The 23,643-nt window shown below is 42.9% G+C and overlaps 3 protein-coding genes across 3 annotated transcripts in view; 1 reads left to right on the top strand and 2 right to left on the bottom strand.

The window, feature by feature from the left end:
* The window catches only part of SLC9C2 (solute carrier family 9 member C2 (putative)), a gene marked incomplete at both ends in the record, with an annotated part of 46,211 nt that extends 41,649 nt beyond the window's left edge, over positions 1-4,562 (bottom strand). Inside the window, 3 exons of the mRNA XM_081113281.1 lie at positions 889-1,017; positions 1,867-1,967; positions 4,436-4,562. Of these exons, the coding sequence (XP_080969407.1) occupies positions 889-1,017; positions 1,867-1,967; positions 4,436-4,562 (357 nt within the window). The remainder of the gene's footprint in view (positions 1-888; positions 1,018-1,866; positions 1,968-4,435) is intronic.
* Positions 4,563-10,844: 6,282 nt separating this feature from the next.
* Positions 10,845-22,040, bottom strand: ANKRD45 (ankyrin repeat domain 45; the record flags this gene model as incomplete). The annotated part of the gene is made up of 6 exons (XM_081113282.1): positions 10,845-10,949; positions 11,191-11,329; positions 13,286-13,380; positions 19,711-19,881; positions 20,291-20,690; positions 21,966-22,040. The coding sequence occupies 6 exons, from the start codon at positions 22,038-22,040 to the stop codon at positions 10,918-10,920; spliced, it is 912 nt and encodes a 303-aa protein (XP_080969408.1). The 3' UTR covers positions 10,845-10,917.
* TEX50 (testis expressed 50) lies at positions 15,610-17,097 on the top strand (the record flags this gene model as incomplete). The annotated part of the gene is made up of 2 exons (XM_081113059.1): positions 15,610-15,933; positions 16,840-17,097. 2 exons carry the CDS (start codon positions 15,610-15,612, stop codon positions 17,095-17,097), a joined length of 582 nt encoding a protein of 193 aa, XP_080969185.1.
* Positions 22,041-23,643: the final 1,603 nt, after the last annotated feature.

The following is a 23,643-nucleotide window of genomic DNA, read 5'->3' on the forward strand; positions in this document are numbered from 1 at the left end:
TAACAGGTTAAGGAAAAAGTACAATAAAAGGTAGGATTTGTATGATAATAAAAATGCTAATAATCAAATCATGTGGGATTACACTAAAAGAGTAGTTATAGGAAAATTTAAAACCTTAAATGTACAAAGTACAAAAATAAGTAAGCTAAAAATCAAACAACTACTATCTAACTCAAGATGTTAGGGGAGGGGATCAAAACCAAACCAAAGAAAATAAAATGTTATTTGAAAGGAAAAATAAATTAGTCTGGCAAGTATGGTTAAGAAAAAAAAAAGAGAAGGCACATAAAAAAAAAAAAAAAAACCAGCCTTAGCAACAAAAGCTGTATCTACAGATACAGTTGAGATTAAGTCAGCTGTGAAATTAGAATCCAGGTTCTGCCATTTATCGGCCTGGTTTGTGACCTCTGAACCGCAGTCTGTTTATACGTCAAATAGAGATGATATTTACTCAATCACAGTGGTCACTCAGCAAATAGTCATCCCTTCTCCCTCCCCTCAGCTCTCTCTAATTACTGGTTCTGCAGAATGAGGAAGGCACAACAACTAAAAGTGTGGGATTTGTGACTTAGTACCTTTCTTTACAGACAATCATATTCTCGGTCAACATGAATAAGAATTGACCATAATTTCTTTTTATTTTTTTATATATTTTTATTGTTTTCAGAGAGGAAGGGAGAGGGAGAGGGAGATAAAAACATTAATGATGAGAGAGAATCACTGATTGGCTGCCTTCTGCACGCCCCCACACTGGGGATGGAGCCCACAACCCAGTCATGTGCCCTTGACTGGGAATTGAACTGTGACCTCCTGGTTCATAGGTCAACGCTCAACCACTGAGCCATGCTGGCTGGGCGACTATAACTTCTTTTAAAAATGTGTTCTTACCTGCCAAAGCACATTCTTGAGGATATAAAAGTCCACGTCCAAGGCAGCCATAAATATAATTAAAGGTGAAACATAACAATAAAGTGAAAAACTTGGAGTTCTTAGAAGAGAATAGACAACTTGGTGCATCTAAATCAACAAAAGCAAACAAATTAGTTTGCTGCCATTTTGAAGTATTAGAAAGTAGGTTGAAGGTATGTCAATCAACATATTTTAGGATAATCCGATTTGCAATTTATGAGGGATGATCTGCAAGGCCAGTCCTGGAGGCCCAGGGGTGAGATTTCTTGATCTGTTATATGTGTTACCCTATTCAGCGGAGAATTGTGTGGGCTTGGGCTGCAGGCATACTGCTTATTTAAGTAATCAGTGTTTTCAAAAGCGAAACCCCTACCATTGGTGATGTCTGAGATGATTTTAGGTGGTCCACAGATAAGTATTTTTTATTAGAGATTTATTCTAATTTGCATTAAGAGGGGGGAAAAACCCTTGCACAGACATTTGCTCAGGATTTAAAAATCTTTCAGGGTATCTATAGTGTATACGATGTGTGTCATATATATTTCTATTATACTATGTTACACATGAAGCTGGCAGTTAGAAAAGAGGAACCATGCTTCGTCATAGCTGCTGCTTTTTATAACCAGAGTCTCCACAGGTGTTGGAGACAACAGCCCGGAAGAATCCAGTCTATGTCCTGGGCAGGAGCCAGGGCAGGGCTCCAAAGGAAGACGATGAAGAACCCAAGAATGCAGTCACATTGTCCACACTTACAGATCGGTGCTTTTTCTCAAGCACCTCTAATGTGTGTCTCCTTTACTGAATAGTATTTCATTTTTAAAGACGTTACTACCAGATGATTGTTTTTCAGCAGCTGTTCACATAAAAAAAATCCATGCATTCAGAATGGGTGGGAGTGGACCTTGTTTTGTGTGTCTGTTCTTTTATTTACTCTCTAGCTTCTGGTACATACATCACCTGAATAAAACTGTAGGCCAGGTGTCCTATCACAAATCCTGTTAGAGAGAGAACTGCTAAGACAATGACTTCAGAATTCTTTATAAAGGACCTCAGGAATCCTAAAGAAATAAATGGATGTGTTATTTAGATATCATATATAGTTTCAAAACGGTTTTATATCCCCTTGCTCTAGTTATTTAATTTTAAAGTTACTCTGAGTGTCATATAATTATGAACAAATAATTAACAGGGGGGAAAAAAACTTCCTCTGAATGTCATTTCATTACAAATGCTGCCTCTTAAATATAAGATACACATAATGAGGTATCTCTTACAGGTGAATTTGGAAAATACTGGAGTGCCAACAACCTCCTATTTGCGCACCCAGTGTCACTTACCTATGGATCTACTGATGAGAAATTATGAAAAGTCAAACTCCCTATCTACAGAGTACACTATATATTAATAATTACTCATCCTGAGCTACAGCCGCATAGATTCCATAATTTTCCTAAAAGCCAGAAGTACTATTAAACTGAGTTCTAACCATAGTGAAAACTGCCTTCACCGGGTAAGTAACAAAAGATACTTGCTAACTCTGTCTGTGTGCATTTTTGTGCCTTGAAACTCCACTCTAGCCGAAACCGGTTTGGCTCAGTGGATAGAGCGTCGGCCTGCGGACTGAAAGGTCCCAGGTTCGATTCCGGTCAAGGGCATGTACGTTGGTTGCGTTGGTTGCGGGCACATCCCCAGTAGGAGATGTGCAGGAGGCAGCTGATTGATGTTTCTCTCTCATCGATGTTTCTAACTCTCTATCTCTCTCCCTTCCTCTCTGTAAAAAAACAATAAAATATATTTAAAAAAAAAAAAAAAAGAAACTCCATTCTAAGATTCACTGCCTCCAGACATAAAATATAGGCTATAATCCAATTAATGTGTGCCTCAGGTGACATTCACTGGCATCCCAGCTCCTGCATTTATTGACAGTGGGAACTGCAGGTCAAGCCAAATCAGTAAATATTATTGGCTGCTTCTTACTTGTAAGGCCAGAGGAAGATATGTTCCTCGAACTATTTCTGCAATGCCCTTTACTGGTGGAGCACTTATCTCTCTGAGTTTATCGAAGATCTAGAACTAATGAAATTCATGGTCACCAGACCTCCCGGTAGCAACAGGAAACCAGGTCATTAGTGAATATCTTAAAGACCTAATACACTGAGTAAAATGGAAGGTTTTTTAGGTGTGTTCGCTTCATTGTTTGCTTCTTTACAGTCTTCCTAGTTCCAGAAAGGATTTTTTAAAATTCTTTATTGTTTAAAGTATTACATGAATCTCCTTTTTCCCTCCATTGACCTCTCCCCTGCCACCCCTCCCCCAAGCACAAGCCCTCATCCCCCCTACTGTCTGTGTCCATTGGTTTTGCTAATATGCATGCATACAAGTCCTTTGGTTGATCTCTTACCCCCTAACCCCCACCCCCCACCCCCTGCCTTCTCTCATGGGTTGTACAGTCTGTTCAATGCTTCTGTATCTCTGGTTTTATTTTTGTTCTTCAGTTTATGTTGTTCATTATATTCCACAAATGAGTGAGATCATGTGACATTTATCTTTCTCTGACTGGCTTATTTCGCTTAGCATAATGCTCTTTAGTTCCATCCATCCAAAAAGGATTTTAAAGTGGCTGACATTTTCACCAAATAAACATTTTTAAAGGGAACTAGAAACTTCTCTAATCACTAGCATTGAATGGGGGAACCAAGCACCTGCATTTTTGAATGCTGTTTTATGTGAATGAATATCGCTCACCATCCCTGCTGAACTCTTAATCACTGTTTAAGAGGCCCTTCCCCAGGAAACCTTTCCTAATTCCTCAGCAGGGTTAGGATGGGTGGTGCATCTTCCCACTCCATCTATGCAAATTGTGAACCGTATGTCTAGGTTCTATTTGCCCCAATTGCCCTCTCCTCATCCTGCCTATTTTGGTCAGGTGTAGGCAGGCAGTGTAAGGCCTCCTGCATAGAGATGGTCCACCATGCCTTTTATTACACTGAGCACATTGCATTGTGATGATCTGCTTGCCCACTGCCCCAGGAGAGGGCTCCCTAAGGTTAAGGGCTGTCTTCTTCTCCTGTGCCTTTCACACTACTGTGTTCAGCCAACGTCACCAACTAAAGGAACACAGTGTAGATGCTACTGAGGTTACAGGGAGCTAGACTGACAGCATTCACTCACATCTTATGATTGCAGGGGACCCTTATTTTGATGTAGTTGTGCATACTTTCTGCATTGACAAAGGCTGAAAGGGCAGAGGAAAGATGAAATTTAAAAGCTGCTACCTAGCCCTACCTGGCTTGGCTCGGTAGATAGAACATCGGCCTGTGGACTGAGAGGTCCCAGGTTTGATTCCAGTCAAGGGCACAGGCCAGGGTTGCAGACTTGATCCCCAGTAGGGGGCCTCCAGGAAGCAACAGATCAATGATTTTCTCTCATCATCAATGTTTCTTTCTCTCTCCCTCTCCTCCCTTCCTCTCTGAAATCAATAAAAATACGTTTAAAAAAATAATAATAAATAAAAGCCGCTACCTACCTCCCAAAATAGTAATGAAACACACAAGCATTGGAAAATACCCATGCACAAAAGTGTAGTCAGCCGACCTTCCACAGAGTAAATCTGCTGTGTTACCACTTCCTGTCCCCAAGTAGGTAGAATTCATTTTTGCCACCGCTTTTTCAGTTCTTCCTTGAGGAATTCATAGGTGAGTTATTACTGATACTTGCGCGACGACAGACCAGCCTGTGGTAATATGCAAAAAGGAGGAAGTGAGACTTGCCAGGAGCCCACCACACACATTCTTTCCACCAAAGATTGGCCCTCACTCAGATCCGAGCTCATTTCTCGCCACAGGGCACTCATCACACCTCCTGTTGCAGCTTGTGCCCCGGGACATTGTGCAGGAAACAGACAGCAGTGTTAGCTTCACAGACGCTGTGTGTCCCTAGGGGAGGGCTCATGTGGATTTCTGCACTTCCCACTGTTTGATATGGTAATGTCATACCGAGCCTTCCCCTCTGGGCACACAAGGGCTAGGGCTGAATATTAATTTTTCTTAAGGCTGTAGACACAGCTCATGGCACACAATAGGCTCTCCCTGAATATGTGATGAACTGAACTCGGTGAGGGGCACTTCCTCCATGGGTACCAATCATTCTGGAATTCCCTTCTACTGCAATCCCATGGCCCCTTTTCCTCTCTAGGACCCTCTAAAACCAAAATGGCAAATGGGAAACAAGGTCAACGTTGAGTCATACCAGTTAGGTGGGGGTGGTGAGGTCTATGAATAGCCCGAAAACAAAGGAAAAAACTAAAGTATGTGGTGTCTTCGAGTGAATTAGAAAAAGTCCCCTCTCCTGACCCCAGGGCACATGGCTTGGCATCTGAACAACAAACAGCCTGGGTTTCAGCCTCCACCCCCGTGTGCTGCTTCCCTTGTGTGGCACAGAGCCTGCATGGCGGTCCTGAGAAGGACTCATTCTGTTTTATTTTTCCTTGTGGCTAGTCTTAACCTGAAAATTCCTGGAGGTTCCTGAAGTATCCCCAATAATATCTAGAGCTGCTCTACAAACCACAATGATTCCCGTTGGAAGCAGAGGGTGGGCCAGAAATGAGAATCAAAATGCTCCATCTTCAAATCACTTCACCTGTCTTCAGGTCCTTGTCATCTTCACATCCTGCTGTCGCCACTTGTCACTCCAGCATCACTCTCAAATCAAGTTCTCCAAAACTACCAAGACCAGTGGTATCTTCTGCCAGGGCTCAGCGGTTCCGAACTGAAACCAGAGGGAGGCTGTCAAAAACCACGAAGAGCAAGGCTCACTCAGCTCTGCGTCTGTTTGCCAGGGTCAGTACTGCCAACTGATACCACCCTGAAAGCCATTTCCATGCCCGATTCCTATTGGTTTCTTGCCAACTCACTTTCATTCTGATTGGCTACCTACACCATCCCCACCCCCAATCCAGAAGCAGCTAAGTGATCCAATTCCAGGAAGTTTGCACTGCTTACTGCTCAAGCTGTGTCTGTCCCAACAACTGTCTTAACTGATTTTCCTTACCTGACATAATAGCTGAAATGGTCATTGACCATGAACCTCCTCCTAAATTTTTAAAAATATACACTCTGTTAGTTAAGGTATTACAAATGTCTCGTAATACCTTAACCAATAAAGAAATTAAAAAATTATATTTATATATATATATATATATATATATATATATATATACTGTTTTTCTTTGTTCAACCCTAACCCTTTTCAGCACTGCCTTGTCTCCCCTCTGACTTTTTCATTCATCCTTTTACATTTTCTTTTTCTATCACTCCTTCCTTTTCAATGGGAGTGTCTCTCCCCCATTTTCCTCCTTGACTCCTATTTTTCATTGGCTTTTGGTCCTTAATTTGAAGAAACAATCTCACCTGCTTTCATTGGGGAGAAAAAATACACCCCAAGCTCTGTGATGCCTAACTTATACCTGTTTGCCTCAACCCTAATCACTGAAAACAAATTCAGTATAAATTTAACCCAGTGAACATTAATTTGTAGTTTACTTTCAAGGAAGTTACTTTGTCACAATGAAATTCTGCTCTCGTTCCTATGTCACACCTCATGAGCTCCTCCCATGTTCACATGCTTAAACAGTAACGTGGCATCCAAGGTGAACGTCCCAGAAGAAACGAGATACACTGTCCTGAGGCTGGGTGTGTGCAGCTTGTCTGCTGGAGGAACGGGAGTGGAGCGGGGCACTGGCACAGCACAGTATGGAGAGTGGGATCCGGGGCTCATTTTTATAAAGGTGACCAAGCCCTATTGATGAATGAAGACCAGTGAGTTCTACGAATCAGTTAGCACCCAACGAAAATTCATTCAACTGTTATTCACTATCTTATCGGCTCTTCAGGTCTGAAGAGAAACAAGACAAAACCCCTACCCACAAAAAGCGCACAATTCACAAGGGGAGACAAACATGTGAAAGATCCCATGGAACACAGGATGAGGTTATTAGCACTATGGTTGCCCCCAAAGCACGCGGGGTTCCTTCTTCCTAACGTTAGGGATACAGAAGGTCGTGGTGGGGGTGACAGAGTGCTCCACCAAGGATAAGGATTGCCTTTCTTGCTTCCAGCTGGTTGAGGTATAATTGACATGTAAAATTAGAAGACAGGATTGACTTTGGAGAAGTCAAGCTGGAGGCAAGATGGAAAAGAGGTGGTGGAGTCTTAGTCTGCTTGGGCTGCTATAACAAAAAAAACTATAAACCAGGTAACTTATAAGCAAAAAAAATTTCTTTCTTTCTGTTTGAAGGCTTGGAAATTCAAGATCGTGGTGCCAGCAGATCCGGTGTCTGGTGAGAGCCTGCTTCCCAGATTACCATAACCTCACCCGGTGCCAGAGGTAACCTGATCCCATTCATGAGGGCTCTGCCCGCATGTCCTAACCACCTCCCAAAGGCCCCACCTCCTAACCTGTCGCATTGGGCATTACATTTCAACATATGAATTTGGGGAAAACAGACACAGCAGCTGGTGAAAGAGGGGAAAAGTTCGTAAGACTGTACAGCAAGCATGTCAAACTCGTGGCCCGCAGGCCGCATGCAGCCCACTGTGAATATTTTTGCAGCCCAGCCAATATAACGGTATGTAAGAAATGTTTTAATAAAAATTTTGTAACTTAATTTTTACAATATCCTGTTATACATAACTAGAGGTCAGATGCACGAAATTCGTGCAAGAGTAGACCTTCCTTCCCCCAGCTGCTGGCAGCGGCTTCCCTCCGGCACCCGGGACCCAGGCTGCCCTTGCAGTCCTGGCTTCATCTGGAAGGTCATCCGGAAGGACATCTGGAAAGACATCCAGTCTAATTAGCATACTATGCATTTATTATTATAGACTAGAGACTTGATGCACGAAATTCGTGCACTGGAGGCGGGGGGGCGGTCCCTAAGCCCAGCCTACGCCCTCTCACAGTCTGGGAGCCCTTGGGGGATGTCCAACTGAGGGCTTAGGCCCGCTCTCTGCGGGCCTAAGCTGGTAGTTGGACATCCTTAGCACTGCCATGGAGGCAGGAGAGGCTCCTGCCACCACCGCTGCACTTGCTAGCCATGAGCCTGGCTTCTGGCTGAGCAGTGCTTCCCTTGTGGGAGCGCACTGACCACGAGGGGGCAGCTCCTGCGTTGAGTGTCTGCCCCCTGGTGGTTAGTGCACATCATAGCTACCAGTGTTCCCATTTGGTTGATTTGCATATTAGCCTTTCATTATATAGGATTAATAACAAACTCAATGTTCGCTAATGACTGATTACTATAATTGTGTTGCATTCATTTCCCTTATGTGCCTCTCCACTAATACTAGCAGTGAATATTTTATTTTATTTTATTTTTATTTTTATTTTTTTAAATATATTTCATCGATTCTCCACTGAGAGGAAGGGAGAGGGACAGAGAGCCAGAAACATCGATGGGAGAGAAACATCAATCAGCCGCCTCCCACACACCTCCACCAGGGATGTGCCCGCAACCAAGGCACATGCCCCCGACCGGAATCGATCCCAGGGCCCTTCAGTCTGCAGGCCGATGCTCCATCCACTGTGCCAAACCAGTCAGGGCAGCAGTGAATATTTTAGCAGCCGATTGGCACGTCATTAGTCTTGGACTGACTTGATTGGTGTGCGCAACAGGAAATATTTCGTTTTCGGAGAACAAGAAAAATAGGTTTATTTGTGTTATGCTTTTTGTGCTAGTTATTTAGTGTCTGGTAAGTTAACGTTCAAGAAAAAATATTAATTTTTATTAAAATGTTCTATTATTTTATGTTAACAATTACTCATTTATTTCAGCCCTTTGTATTCAGCATGTCTATCAAAATAAACCTACATTTCTTTTTTTTAAGCTTTTTCTTCATTAAAAAATGTATTTGTTTATTGATTTCAGAGAGGAAGGGAGGAGAGAAAGATAGAAACATCAATGATGAGCGAGAATCATTGATCGACTGCCTCCTGCACGCCCCCTACTGGGGATCGAGCCTGCAACCCAGGCATGTGCTCTTGGCCAGAATCAAACCTGGGACCCTTCAGTCTGGAGATTGACGCTCTATCCACTGAGCCAAGCCGGCTAGGGAAACCCTATGTTTCTATGAAAATTGAAGCTTTTTTTTTTCCCCCTGACCCACATAAACTTAAACCTCGTTTATTTGGCCCGTGTTAGCCTTTGAGTTTGACATGCTTGATGTAAAGAAATCATTAAGGGCATAAAATGCCACTACAAAGAGTTTCATGAAGTCAGCATTAGCAAGTAGATCGAAAGCTACACATATCTGAGGATAATGACTAAAAGGTGAATAGAGGAGAGAGAGGCTAATTTTATCCTGGAGTCTCCAGAAGTGCCTCGGCCTCACCTAGATTCTCCGCAGGGAGGCTCGGGAGTCCTTCCTCGTCGCGGAGACCACATGCCTGGAGAGCAATGTCATATTCAAGAGCAAGGCTCAGAAGACAGAGAAATAGAGAGAGCAAACATGGCACCAGGCCTTGTCCCAATTTACGGCAGTGCTTAAAGGTAATGGACTCCTCACAACACACAGACGGGAGAGAACAGAGCAAACACAGAGCACCTGCTCTCTATTCCTCCCCAAACGCCCGCGGCATCTACTGAAGACGGGAGTGAGGGGTACTGCCTGTCCTTTTGCTTAAGGCAACTGAATCGCTCAGACATAAAAAAGATCTCAAAATTTTAACATTTGAGAGACAAGTTTAAAATAGCGTTACCTCAAAACCACAGCAGCGATGGAATTGCTGAATTGCTTATTTCTTTTCCTTCACCTCTATAATAAAAACTAGCTTTCAGGGTGAGACAAAGAAGAGAAACTCAAAAGAAAAAACAAATAAATGTGGTTTTTAAAAAATATTTTCTTTCACCCTGACCGGTTTGGCTTTGTGGATAGAGCGTCGGCCTGTGGGCTGAGGGGTCCTGGGTTCGATTCCGGTCAAGGGCATGTACCTTGGTTGAGGGCACATCCCCAGTGGGGGGTGTACAGGAGGCAGTTGATTGATGTTTCTCTCTCATCGATGTTTCTATCTCTCTATTCCTCTCCCTTCCTCTCTGTAAAAAATCAATAAAATATATTTAAAAAATATTTTCTTTCGTAAAAGTTTTCCAGAAAGTCATGGAGTAGTAGATCAGGGGCTTTTGGATAAACTAGGGGGAAAAAATTTCCAAATATTCTAAATCACTAATATGAAACCAACTATGATATTTAAAATCTAGAAAATGTAAAACAAAACAGAAGGTAAATTGACGTGGAATCCAGGTATAATAGCTGCATTACCAATCCTACAGAATAGAAGACATCTAAATATAAAACTAAACAGATTTGTGCTTATTAATTCAAAGACAGAACAGGGCTAAAGACAAATAAGAAGGTGTATTAAGAGACTATATCCCAACTTACAGGTAAATCTTAATTTGAACATAAAAAGTAATAGTTTTATGAGCTGAGGATTCTGATCCAAACTCCTAATAGTTCCTTGCTCCAGATACCATCCCATAACTTCCTTTTGAGAGAGGGAGACATCCCATAACTTCCTTTGGGGGGGGTGGGGGGGATTGCCTCTGGAAATAGCCACTATGTCTTCTCTTAAAAGAATTCTTTAACTGAACGGAAACTTCCTGCCTCATTACACAGAAGGTTATCAGATTCTCTAACCAGCTTCTAAAGCTTCCCTATGGTTTGTGTGAGTGACTCACACCCACGCGCTCTCTGGAAGGAGCAGGTGGAGCTCACAGGGGCTTGCACCCAGGGGAGCAGTCAAGGTCAGAGTCCGGACGGGAGCACGCTGACGAGGATAAAACAGAACAGGGGTCGACCCATTTCATACTTAAACATTTTTATAAAACCCCACATCTATGTTCTCAGCCTCAGTTGTCATGAATAGGTGTCCCTTTACAAATGCTGGAAGGAAATGCGGCTTTTTGTAACGTGTCTGTTCAGTAGAAGGCATGGTTTTGGCTTCTCTTCTGAGCAAGGCTTAGGCTACAGATTTGGCACTTCTCACTTGACCTGAAAGGAAGCAGATTTTTAAAGGTCCGTTTAATCCGTTTGCAATATAAAACACAAACGAAGGCAGTTTTTAAGATTTCTATTAAATTCATTGGGGTGACACTCGTTAATAAAACCGTATAGGTTTCGAGTGTACAATTCTGTAATACGTCATCTGTATGTTGTATTTGTTGACCCACAGTCAAGTCTCCTTCTGTCACCATATTTCTGACATTCAAACCACTTTTTATCCCAAACTTACGTGGTGTAGCCATTTTTGTGAAGATAGGAGTCACAATATCTTCCAATTGTTGTTTCTGCTCAAAAATCTCATCGATCGAAGCTTCCAATTGGGTTTCCAACCACTCACTTCTTAGACGGCATGCAGTGAGGATGTTATTCTAGAGACAGACCCAGAAAATTTACTTATTTATTGAAAAATAAAACACTGTATCCCTCTATACCAGCATTGCCTACCAGAACGTTCTGTGATGATCTGTGTCTGCATTGCCCAGTACAGCCACATGTGTAACATCTATGGCCACTGAGTACTGAAAAAGTGGTGGCTACTTCGTGACTCGAGCCTGTGGGCTTAATCTTGCCTGTGCTTTGTTGGTCTCATAAGAGATCTTGTAAAGTGCTTTATAAACCACGAGTGAAATGTGTGACTTAATCACGTTCCCAGACTTGGAGACCTCTATGCTTTAGCAATCTCTCATTCTTTTCATCAGAAAGTCACAAGAAAGTTCTCAGAACATCCTGCAGAGAAATGCAGGGAACAAAACCAAAACACATTCCTGACACCCTGAGTATATCTTGTGTGTGTGTGTGTGCATCCAAAGCAGTACACTAATCCACATGCAGCACTCAGTATGCAGCCAATATGGCACGCTATCTTTATAGCTATGCATCTTTTATACCATTATGTAAACTGTGACACATTAATAAACGTATGTAGTGGATATGTTCATATACACTAAAATACATGATGCAGATCTGGTTTGAAGCAAAGTAATGAGTATCGGTGGACCTCTCCAAACAATAGAAGATGCAGACAGACACCTCCAGGACTATTAATCCTGCTTCTGTGCCCCTCCTGTGATCCACCCGCCCCCCACCCACATCCAAGAGGCTTATACCTTTACTTTCCTTTTAAAATAGTTTTACCCCATATGTTGGCATCCCTAACAATATAGCTTGATATTGCTTGCTTTTGAGCTTTGTAAAAATCTATGTAGTCTTTGGTACTTTTTTTTCACTCAGTGCTAAGATTCATTCATGTTGTTGGGTGAGATATTTACTTAGTACATCTCTATGTCACTCTTTAATATGATTTCATTACTTTTTTTTTTTCTCAAAAGCTTTATTATTTCGTTTGGTCCAATGCATGGGAGAGGGCTTCAGGGTGGTTAAAAGAATGACCAGTGGTTTCTGGGAGAGGCTCAGGTAAAAGCCAGACACCAGGGGAGGCAGAGGGGCCCCTCAAGGGCCCCCGGGCTCCACAGGCTCCTAATCATGCTGGAGGGTGAGCCTTTCCTACAGCCACTCGCCCAGCCCAGCCTGGGGGCCGCAGCCTGCGGAGGGAGCCAGGTGTGGCCCATTTTGTTGATGAGCTTCACCTCCTCACCCGGAAGTGGCTCTGCAGGAAGTCACGGAGCTGAGGGCCTGCACGGGTAGAACCAGGGCCTGCAGGTCCACCAGGGCCTGGTCAGGTTCCTCCCCAAGGCCAGGGCGGTCTCCATGGCGCCCTGAGTTCTGCCCACTCATCTGGGGAGGCCTCAGCGCGTCCTGGGAGAGAGTGCGGCCACGGCGCTGCGTTTGCAACTTTAAGAGACACTCAGAGCCCTCGAGCTTCATCTCCACCATCTCGCCCAGAGAGAGGTAGCTGTGGGCGGCCGCAGAGGCAGGGGGGCCAGGCGGTTGCCCTCAGCCTCCACCTCAGGGGAATAATTCTGACGGATCTGGGAGCTCATGGTTGTTCGGCGATAAGGGGTTAAGGTAGAAAAGAAGCCGGTGTGTTGGCTGGTCCCGGAGGTGGTGCTGAAGGTGGTGACTGGATAAGACGCAGGAGGGTGGCCGGAGGCTGCGAGAAGGGGCGTCCCTGGGTCTGTTCTGTCCAAACACTTTTGAAGCAAGAGACAGATCCGGGACTGCCGAGGGCACTGCCTTTCATTACTTTGTATTAGTTCATCTCTTATCAGTCATTAAGAAAGAAAGGAAAGAAGGGGAGGAGGGAAGGAAAATGGAAGAAGAGAGCAGTAAGGACCGCCACCTACCTCTGGAACTTTAGCATAAAATTAAAGCTATAAGGCAAAAAATCTCAGACTTCAGAACAAGCAATGATCACAATGTAGTACCTTGTCTTCTTTGAAGAGTCTCCCTGGTCCCTTTTCTGATTCTGTAAGAGTGGCAGAGACCTTTGCGATATATCTTTTCAGAGCCAGCCTTGCAGCTGAAAGAATAGGCAGTAAGATGTACACAAATAAGACAAAGACCAAAAAAATGTGCTCAACTGTTTGTAATGGACTGTTACATACCCAGAGCTTGAAAGGGACTGTGTGGAGGAGATTTTTTTGTGTTTGTTTTTATTGAATTTCAAGAAAGATAACAACTCAACCGGCATAGCATTTGGGGCCTTCCAAAATTCACAGCTATCCCACATGCAAATTACATTTACCCCATCCCCGCATCCAAAAGTCTCAACCTATTACAGCATCAATTAATGTCCTAATGTTCATTGAAAATATTATCAGCTCACAAGTCTCAAATCTCATCGTCAAATCATCTAGACCAGCGGTTCTCAATCTGTGGGTCATGACCCCTTTGGGAGTCGAACGACCCTTTCACAGGGGTCGCCTAAGACCATCGGAAAACACATATATAATCACATGTGTTTTTGTGATTAATCACTATGCTTTAATTATGTTCAATTTGTAACAGTGAAATTGGGGGTCACCACAACATTAGGAACTGTATTAAAGGGTCGCGGCATTAGGAAGGTTGAGAACCACTGATCTAGACCTGGGTGAGACTTCGGTGTGACCCTTCCTCCCTGAAGTAGAATTCCTCTCCATCTGGAGACGCATGAAACTAGAAAACAAGTTCTGTACTCCCCAAACACAGGGATGGGACAGGCACCGAGTAACAGTTGTAGACACTGCCATTCGAAACGGGAGAAAATAGAAGAAAAAAAGGAGTCACTCGTCCCTAGTAATTTCAAAATCCCACGTGGCAAACTCTTATGCGTCAAGGCCTGGGAATAACCCTCTGCAGAGCAAGGCTCCCGCCTCGGCCTGCAGCTCCAGCAGAGCCGTCCTTCCCGCTTCATGACCCATAGCACGCTTTTGCAGCTGAAAAGTTTCATCGGTCAGTTCCAGCGTGTAGACTTTCAGGGGTCTGGCAGCCTTTTTCCATTTTGTTCTTTCGTCGTCCCTTTGTCCAGACCGGCAGTGTGTCTGCTGGTCTAACATCCACAAAAACCTTGAGTCTACCTGTATGTCAGAGTCATTCCATTAGACTAGAGCAGGGGTCCTCAAACTTTTTAAACAGGGGGCCAGTTCACTGTCCCTCAGACCGTTGGAGGGCCGGACTATAGTTTAAAAAAAAACTATGAACAAATTCCTATGCACACTGCACATATCTTATTTTGAAGTAAAAAAACAAAATGGGAACAAATACAATATTTGTATTTGCATGTGGCCCGCGGGCCGTAGTTTGAGGACCTCTGGACTAGAAGCTCGGCCACGGGTCCTCTTGGACAATCTCCTTTCTGGCCTGACTTCTGCTGAGAGGGCTGCGGGGGCCCGTAAGCCTGAGCTCTCAGCACCAGCAAAACACGGGGTGGCCACACCCCTGGCTTTCCCTCCAGAGGACACCTTCCTGACAGTGAATCTCCTCGTGTTAGCAGTTTTGCGATCCCTCTAGGCTGAGAAGTTCCCAAAACATCAAGTCCTGTTTTCCTTTCCATAGCAGGTTCTTTCCTCAATTTATCTTACCCCTCTCACATTTTACTAGGAGCAACAGAAAGAAACCAGGTCCTGTCTTCAACACTTGGCTTCGAAATCCCTTCAGCTAAATGTCCACATTCACTTCTAATTCAGCTAAGCTCTCTGCCATGCCAAATTCCCCACCCCTCACCCACTACTTAGTGGGCATAGGTTAAAAGGTGTAGGTACTTTTTTTGCTTAATTTGAAAGGAAGGATATTTCTGAGCGAAAAACAGAAGCAATTGTAGGTTGTGTAAAATGGCATAGCTACAGATATTTTTAAAGTAGATATAAAACAGCTATACTTGAGAAGGGTTGGAAGGGATATAGGTAAATTGTTTCCATGAAACTCCATTAATATGATTATAGTTTTAATTAATTAGCTAGCAAGACATTAGTAAAGTCTTCATTTTTCATAAAATTGAAGTAGCTTAAATAATTCTAGTATAAAGCAAGAAAAAGGATCCCCAGGTGACTGGATAAGTAACACCTTTTAGTTCCAATGTGGTTATGATGTCACTGACTCTGTCCATGAATCACTGACTGATGATGTCACAATGATCAGCAGTGTTTATTTTCCCAAGTAGAACGACTACCTTCCGTGTTCTTATTAACTAGTACTCAGGGCATCCCTGCTCTGTCTCTGACCAGAGTTTTGGCCATAGATTTTTTTTTTTTTATCCCAATTGAGAAAGATGTCCATTCAAGAACTACCCCTGATGTTTCTTCTGTTGTGTGCCTGCTTATTGAAGGAAAATTCCTGCATTTGTGATGGGACTACCTGGGCTAAGGTTGGATGGGAGATATTTCCTGAAGAAATGCTTTATCTAAAAGTTGAACCTTCTCCATCTCACTGTCTACCTTACCCTATGGACAAACTATGGTGCAATTTTATTAATATGGATGTAATTGCGAGTCTTGTATATCTCATATGTATTTTAGGACAAGCTATCTCTCTAATCCTGCTTGCTTTATCTGTGCATTACCTGTGGATGAAGTGGAAGAGACACAAGAAAGAGGTAAGTTAGTGATGCAAATAGTAGTAGTCATAGGATATCAGAGTTTAAAAGAGAAGATTACCAGCTTCTTTGAAGGAAAGTACGACATCTTTTTCCTCTTTGCAATCTCCCACAGTCCCTGCCATTCACCCCCAGCATCTAGCACAGTGTCTGGCATATAGTAGGTGCTCAACAAATCAGTATTAAATTAGAAGGTCCTTAAAATAACCTAGTACAATCCCTCCCTTTCAAGTTACAAAATGCATCAAGAAAGTAATGAGCTACAATGAGTAGAATGAACAGGAAATGAAGTTACCTGTCTGGGCCCAGAGGTAAGTCATTGGATCCTTCTCAGCTGCCTCACCAATACAATGAAGGATGTGAAATAAGGTATCTGTTAGATTCCTTCCAGATCTATCTAAGAAGGCTAAGGATGTAAAAGTTGGCATGTATTTTTTAAATGGACTGTAAACTAATGTCTAAAGTTTGGATCACTTTCTGGGAAATGGCACTCTTTAACTAATTCCCCACTTTTGCCAATGACTCCATATTTTGAGGCAATCTTAAAAGCTCATTGACTTTTACAATAAACATGTTGCTATAAAATGACCCTGACGTTATTGCATTATACTTTGAAGCTGTTTAGTAAAGGGAAATATTTTGCTAATATTCAAATAGCTTCTCCCAGCAGAATGCTCTAACCATAGGAAGCACTTTTTAAATGTTTGTTGATGATGATAATGATTATTATCATCTTTCACAGGGACATACACAAAAGAGCATTTCTTCTGCCCCCGGACCTGTTTTCTGTAATGACCTTTCTTTCATATAAATCAGTAAGGTGTTTCAGTACAGCTATCCAGAAAATTTAATTTGAACTACAGCAAGAAAACAACCTATAATTTCATTCGCTTTTCCCCCTGTTAGCTGAAAAAACAAGCCTCCATAGACACAGTCGGTAATGAACCGGAAAGCCAGTCCACCAATGACATAGACAAACTACTCTTCAAACTGTTGGCCACGACATCCATGATGAGTGAGTACCTGGACCGGAAGGCCCAGCGTCCTTCGTCTAAGAAATTCAAGCACGGAAAGCTCAAGTACAAGAACCGCGGAGGAACCAGAGAACACCAAAAACATGTGAATGTGGTTCTGTCCAAAATGGAGACGACGCAAAGCGCCTAGAAGAGAACGCGTATAAGGTTCAAAATGGTTCTCTGTGAGCCTTTCTCTTTTGCCACATTCTTTACTGAAATTTTGCAAAGAAGTCCAAGTTAAAGATATTTCTATTCAGCTGAAAAGGCATCCGTACTTTCTGAAGTACCGGGGAAAAGACGGCCCACAGTCACTACTGCAGATTTAAGTATTTTGTTCTTTTTAATGCATCACATTACAAATCATTAATCGATCTTTAAATTAGAATCTTTAGTGTTTTAATAAATCTCCAATTTAAATAATATTTGTGACTTTCCTTGCTTTCCTGAGCAAATGTTATGGCCACAAGAAAACTTAATTTCTCATCTCAGATGCCCTTTGCTAGAATAGTACGCAAGTATCAAGTAACAGATTAATTTTTTTAATATTATTTTTTCCATTTTTAGTATAATAAATGATGAATTGAGTATCAACACTCCTTTTAAATTTCTGAGTTTTGTTGCTCGGCTATCTCAATTTTTTAACAATATGGTTACCATATCTTCCAACAAATACTGGGAGACTGATCTGAGACTAGGACAGAAAGTTTGATTAAAAACATGAAAAATCCCAGAAATATATGCAAGATCTAAGGCTGGGTAGAGGGGACTTAAGAAGGGGGAATAGGGGGGACATCTGTAATATTGTCTACAATAACATTTAAAAAAACAATCCTTGGCCCTAGCTGATTTGGCTCAGTGGATTGAGCGTTGGCCTGGGGACTGAAGGGTCCCGGGTTCAATTCCAGTCAAGGGCACATGCCCAGGTTACAGGCTCAGTCCTCAGTAGGGGGCGTGCAGGAGGCAGCCAATCAATGATTCTCTCTCATCACTGATGTTTCTAGCTCTCTCACCCTCTCCCTTCCTCTCTGGAATCAATAAAATATATATTTAGAAAAAAATAATTCTTGAAATAGAAATAGTCTTTACAAAGTAATAGAAAGCAATAGTGTCCATCTTAGGTTATTGTGGATTAAAAGTTAATTTATAGCCCAGCGGCATGGCTCAGTAGTTGAGCCTCCACCTGTGAATCAGGAGGTCATTGTTAAATTCCCAGTCAGAGCACATGCCTAGGTTGCGGGCTCGATCCCCAGTGTGGTGCATGCAAAAAGCATCTGATCAATGTCTCTCTCTCATCATTAATGTTTTTATCTCTTTCTCCCTCTCCCTTCCTCTCTGAAATCAATAAAAATATCTTTTAAAGTTTATTTATGGTTCTACTTTCCAGACTCTCCTCCTTCTTTCCATGCTTTCTTAGCACAACCCTACCCACATTTCCACAGATGTTTGTTCCATGCCTTTAGAGTTCTGAAATATCAACTAATTCCCACTCAGAGAAAGCTGATAAATATTTTTTTTTAATGGAGGACTCTTGAACACTTAAAAAGTGTCCAAACCTTGAAAACCCAAAGAAATTTCTAACAGTGGAGAGGACTCTTTGGGGTAGGGAGTCCTCAACCCCTTAAACCTCTCCAGATGCCTCCTACTCTAATGACTAGAACAGGGAATGGAAGTGGCTTATACACTTGGAAGTCAGAGTTAAACAAACATGAAATGTTGAATAGTTTGTGTTTCTGACATTCCAGAGCTACGTGCACTTGAAGTCACAATCCTTACAATTCTATCACTGGTCTGGAAACAGAATAAGAGTTGATAGTATTAGCACCTTTTTTATCTTCATCACTAGGAAATGTTAGGTATCATTCCCCTGAGAATGTAAGGACCCAAACAAAACAGATGGATATTAGGGACAGGAAAACAATAAAACTCCGTACCCATAAACCTCAAACTGTTTCTTTTCAGAAAAGTAACAGCAAAATCTGTCCCTGGATTGTGTTTCTTAAGTGCTATGGGTCATTCTTCAAAAATGGGTGGAGTGTTGTTGTGTTTGTTTTTTGGGGGGTGGCGGGTGGGGGGTGTCCAAGGTCACATAGGTTTCAAGTGGAGATACCTCTATGTAAACTCAAGCAATCTGGGGCAAGAGCCCATGTACTTATGCTTTTATTACTCTGCAGCTTACCTGTGCAAACTAGGACTTGCGTTCCAGTAAAGCAATCTTGTCACTGTCCTTCAAACAGGCCACTTTCACTCCCAGCTCTTAGAGTTAGCTCATGCCCGTTTCCTTCTATTGTATTTTCAAATCCCACCCATTCTTCAAGGCCCAGCTCAACTCCAACATGCTCTGACTTCATGACCTCTGTCCACTTCAAAGCAGGTATGATGATCTGCTCTGCTGATTTTAACCCTTCATCATAGTCTGGCTGATCTTATTACTGATATGTACCTACCGTTTATCACCCCCGCCCCAACAAATGTCCAGAGGGCAGGAACAACCAATTGTACCTACAACAGTGCTCAGTGAGCATTTATTAAATGCTTGCTAAAAGCATGAGTGCAAATTACTACATAAAATGAATGCTGTGAACTTGATATTTACTAATTTTTTAACCGATGTTTGTATGCATGCAAATCTCTACGCTATATTCTACAGGGCTGTGGAAATGACATATACAAAATATTAGTATGGCTTTTTGACCTTTGATGGAAGCACAGCATACATACAAATGAACCAGTCAGCTTACTGATACCAGGTGGGTGTCCTTACCTGCCCAGTCCAGGAATTCAACGCACTCGGTCTGGGAATACCGAGCAGCAACGTCTCGAGCTAGCTCTTGCCGGAAGTTCAGAGCTTCTATATCAACATCCAGTTCCACCACAAGCACTTTCAATGTTTCCAGACGACCCCAGGCGGCAGCACAGTGTAAGGGTGTATAACCTGACAAACAGCATGAAGACAGGCCAAATGGACTACACTCTTCAAGATCGTCATTGCAATAATATTATTGAGCAATTACTGTTTACAACTTACTATGTACCAAGGACTGTGATATTTATAATTATCTTATTTGATTGTTACACCCTATGAGGAAAAATACAATATTAGCCCCATTTTGCAGATGAAAAAAGAGAGAGACAAAATGATTGGGTAACTTGCCCAAGTCACACAGCAATAGTGAAGTCTGTGTTCTTAACTACTGTGCTGTACGGTATCAGCGCGTATACACACACGTACATTCTTATCTATGTGTGTATATATTATATGTGCAAAATATAAAGCAGGCACATCCTATTTATCCACCTTTAGGTAGTCATAAGTAATACTGGTGAGAGAAAAGGGAAAATACCTCTGGCTGTGCTGTCATTCAGATCCGCGCCATATTTTGCCAAAACTCTAATCACTTCACTCTGCCCAGCCATGCAAGCTGCATACAACAAATTTCTTCCAACAATGTCTTTTTCCAAGAGGAGCTGTATAGCCTGGTCATAGAGAGGGTTCTCTGGATCCTCAAAAATCTTCTGCAAACCTTCTACATCCCCTGTGAGAACAGGTTGTAGGAGAGGATTAAGAAAGCCTGTCTTTTCTTCCTCCTCCTCTTCCTCCTCCTCCTCCTCTTCCTCTTCTTCCTCCTCCTCCTCCTCCTCCTCTTCTCCTTCTTCAACTTCTTCTTGCTGTGAGAAAGGTTCTGATTTTTCTGAACTCTCTGAGTCTTGGGGTTCTTCTAGATCCATTAACTCCAAAAATACCTGAGACAAAAAAAAAAAGAGTAATAAAAATCTACTCAGACAAATTGGTATTGATTGATTGATTCAGTCAGTCCACTGACAATATAGATGGGATGAAAATTCTTAACTGGCTTAAAAGTAATTATAAAATATTTCATCCATTCAACTAACAAAGTTTCTTGTGCACCTACCAGAAGTCAATACAGACGATGCACTGCCTGAATACATTCTACAATGCTGAACGTGTGCTATACATAGTAAATTCAATAGGAACAGTAGAGAGCAATGCGGGCTGGATTCACTGGGGAAAGATTGAAAGAGGATGTTAGAGTAACCCACTTGCCCAACCATGGGTCATACTGGGGAGAAGTGAAAAATAGTTGCATCATTGGAGTCAGATTATTAAGACCTTAAAAAATTAGGCACTGATGTTTAGACAGAATTCAGTCTCTCAGTAATGGTTACTGAAACCTTACCAATATCCTAAGTGCTGTGTAGGTATTATGTAAATTTTGAAGAAGAATCAACTTTATTTCCTGCCCTAAACAACTTAGTTTTTTTAAGGGAAAAAGGCGACCTGTGCAAAATAAGTGTAATAAAAGGTGATAGATGATAAGTATCACATGAGAGGAAGTGCTATGGAAATTTACAAGGGACAGGATTAATTCCAGATGGAAGTCGTCACAGTGCTCACTCTGGCATAATACATATTAAATTGGGAATGATACAAAGAAGGGGGGCATGGTTTCTGCAGATGTGTGAGAATGCTTGTAGCATCACTGTTCATAGAGCAAAAAGCCTGGGTGGGGGGGAAACAGTGCCCATTAACAGGAGCATAAACTGTGACATAGTTGCACAAGATAGTATATAGTAGTTAGAGTGATTAAATTACAGTGATACTCCATGGGTAGGCAGCTCTGACATGACTCCCAAAGCCCCTCACCCCACACCCTGGTATTCACACCTTTGTGTAATTCTCTCCTTGTGAAGAAGGCAGGATATAGTGATTTTATTCTAATGTGATGGGATGTCACTTCCATAATTCACTTACAACAGACAAGGGCATGTACTTTGGTTTCGGGTACAGCCCCAGCAGGGGGTGTGCAGGAGGCAGCTGATCGATGTTTCTCTCTCATCAATGTTTCTAACTCTCTATCCCTCTCCCTTCCTCTCTGTAAAAAAATCAATAAAAAAAATTTTTTTTTTTAAAGAAAAAGAGACATGGGCAATCTCTAGCCAAGAGCCAGTAAGGAACCGAGGCCCTCAGTCTAACAGCCCAGAGGAACTTAAACTCACCAACAACCACTGAGTGAAGGTGGGAGTGGATCTGCCGCTGTGGAACCTTGAGGTAACTGTGGCCTCAGGCAGCATGCCGCTGTGAAATGAGAACAGCACTGCTCTGCCTTGCTGACTGAGGTGGAGAACAGCCCATGGCTTTTCCTTTGAGTGTGAACTCTTTTGAGGCTGCTAAGGCACTAACAATAGGAAACCCATAGGTCATGGTCCTTGCCCCATGGGCCTTTACCGTCCAGTGGGGAAGACTCGGTCAATCAGCAATGACCGAGATATGGGACAGAATGGAGATTAGCAAAGCGTGTTTGAGAGTCGAGAATGGACATCTACAGTAGACTCAGCGTTGGCAGGTCCGGGAAAGGCTTTCCAGAAGAGGTGACCCTTCAGGATTGAAGAGTAGGCGTCTTAAAAGGAGGAGAAAAGGGCAACCGGGTCACAGGAGGAGCATAAACAAACAGCCAGGGGGCAGTCAAGGCAGCCTGAGGTTGTAGCTGGAGGAATAGAGCTCAAGGGTCTTTTAAACCAACTGGATTTTTTACAATGTAGTCCCTTGTCCCGGCTCAGGAAGGTCCCCAGGGCTAAGCAAAGGGGAGGCCTGAGGAAGAGGATAGGGAGCGGCAGCCCTGCCAAGAGTGGCAGAGGGGGCACCAGAGTTCGCCTTTCGGCCTGAACCCCGCAGGCACCTCCCGGATCCCCGAGGCGGGACCCGCTCCGCAAAGTTCCCTCCCCGCCCACCCCACCCGCCCCAGCTGCCCGGCTGGGAGCTACCCATTCCCCACACGCCCACCTGGGCCCTCGGCGCCCGGACCCAGCACTCTCAGCTCCCGGGATCCCCGGCTTCCGCGGTTACCATGGCGACGACTCACCCCGACGCTAACGCTGCACACACGGGTCAAAATGCCAGGTGCGAGGATCTGCGGGAAAGACGCAGCGGGACGATTAAAATCTTAATGATTAACATCGCTGTGTTCGGAAGGTGGTGTGCGGGGGTTTTTCTTTATTTTGTAAGTTTTCTGTAATACGGTCTATATTTGTTTTACAAAAACAAAAAAATAAAATTTAAAAGTAAGGTGTGCCCATTGGTAGCTTATCTTTGGCCTTTAAATGGAAGAATTTTCCAGAAATATGAAGATGCCATCTAAAAACGACGAAAGACAGTAATTCTAATGGGCAGCTTAATTTTCTAGTCTGTGGGAGATCTTTCACCTATGGCTATGGTCATGGCCACCAAGTGGCATTTCCTGAGACCTCCCAAGTGCCAACTATGGCAGGAGTGGAAGGAACTTGGAAACTTTCTCTCTCTTGATTCAGTTATTTAAGATCCAAAACAGAGGATTTTTAAAATGGGGGTGGGGTGGACAATGGGATGGGGTATCAAAAGAATGTGCCCTCTGGTCCCTCGCATGGATTCTAACTGCCTTCTGGGTTTTCCAGGCTTGCATTGTATATCCACTCTAGCTTGCTCACTTTTTTTTTTTTTTTAACATTTTAATCCCTTGTTCCACTGCCTTGCATGGCAATCCTGGCATCGTGACCTCATCTAGTAGGGGCCATCACTCTCCATGCTTAGGAAGCCATTCTAGCGGCATGTTTGTACTATCTCCTGAGATCTTTGCCATGGTGCTTAGATCCCCTATCCCAGGAGAGTGCTTTCCAGTTAAGTCTCCCCTGTTCAACTTTG

The sequence above is a fragment of the Myotis nattereri genome (genome assembly GCF_964212035.1).
Source record: "Myotis nattereri genome assembly, chromosome: 18".
Classification (NCBI taxonomy): Eukaryota; Metazoa; Chordata; class Mammalia; order Chiroptera; family Vespertilionidae; genus Myotis; species Myotis nattereri.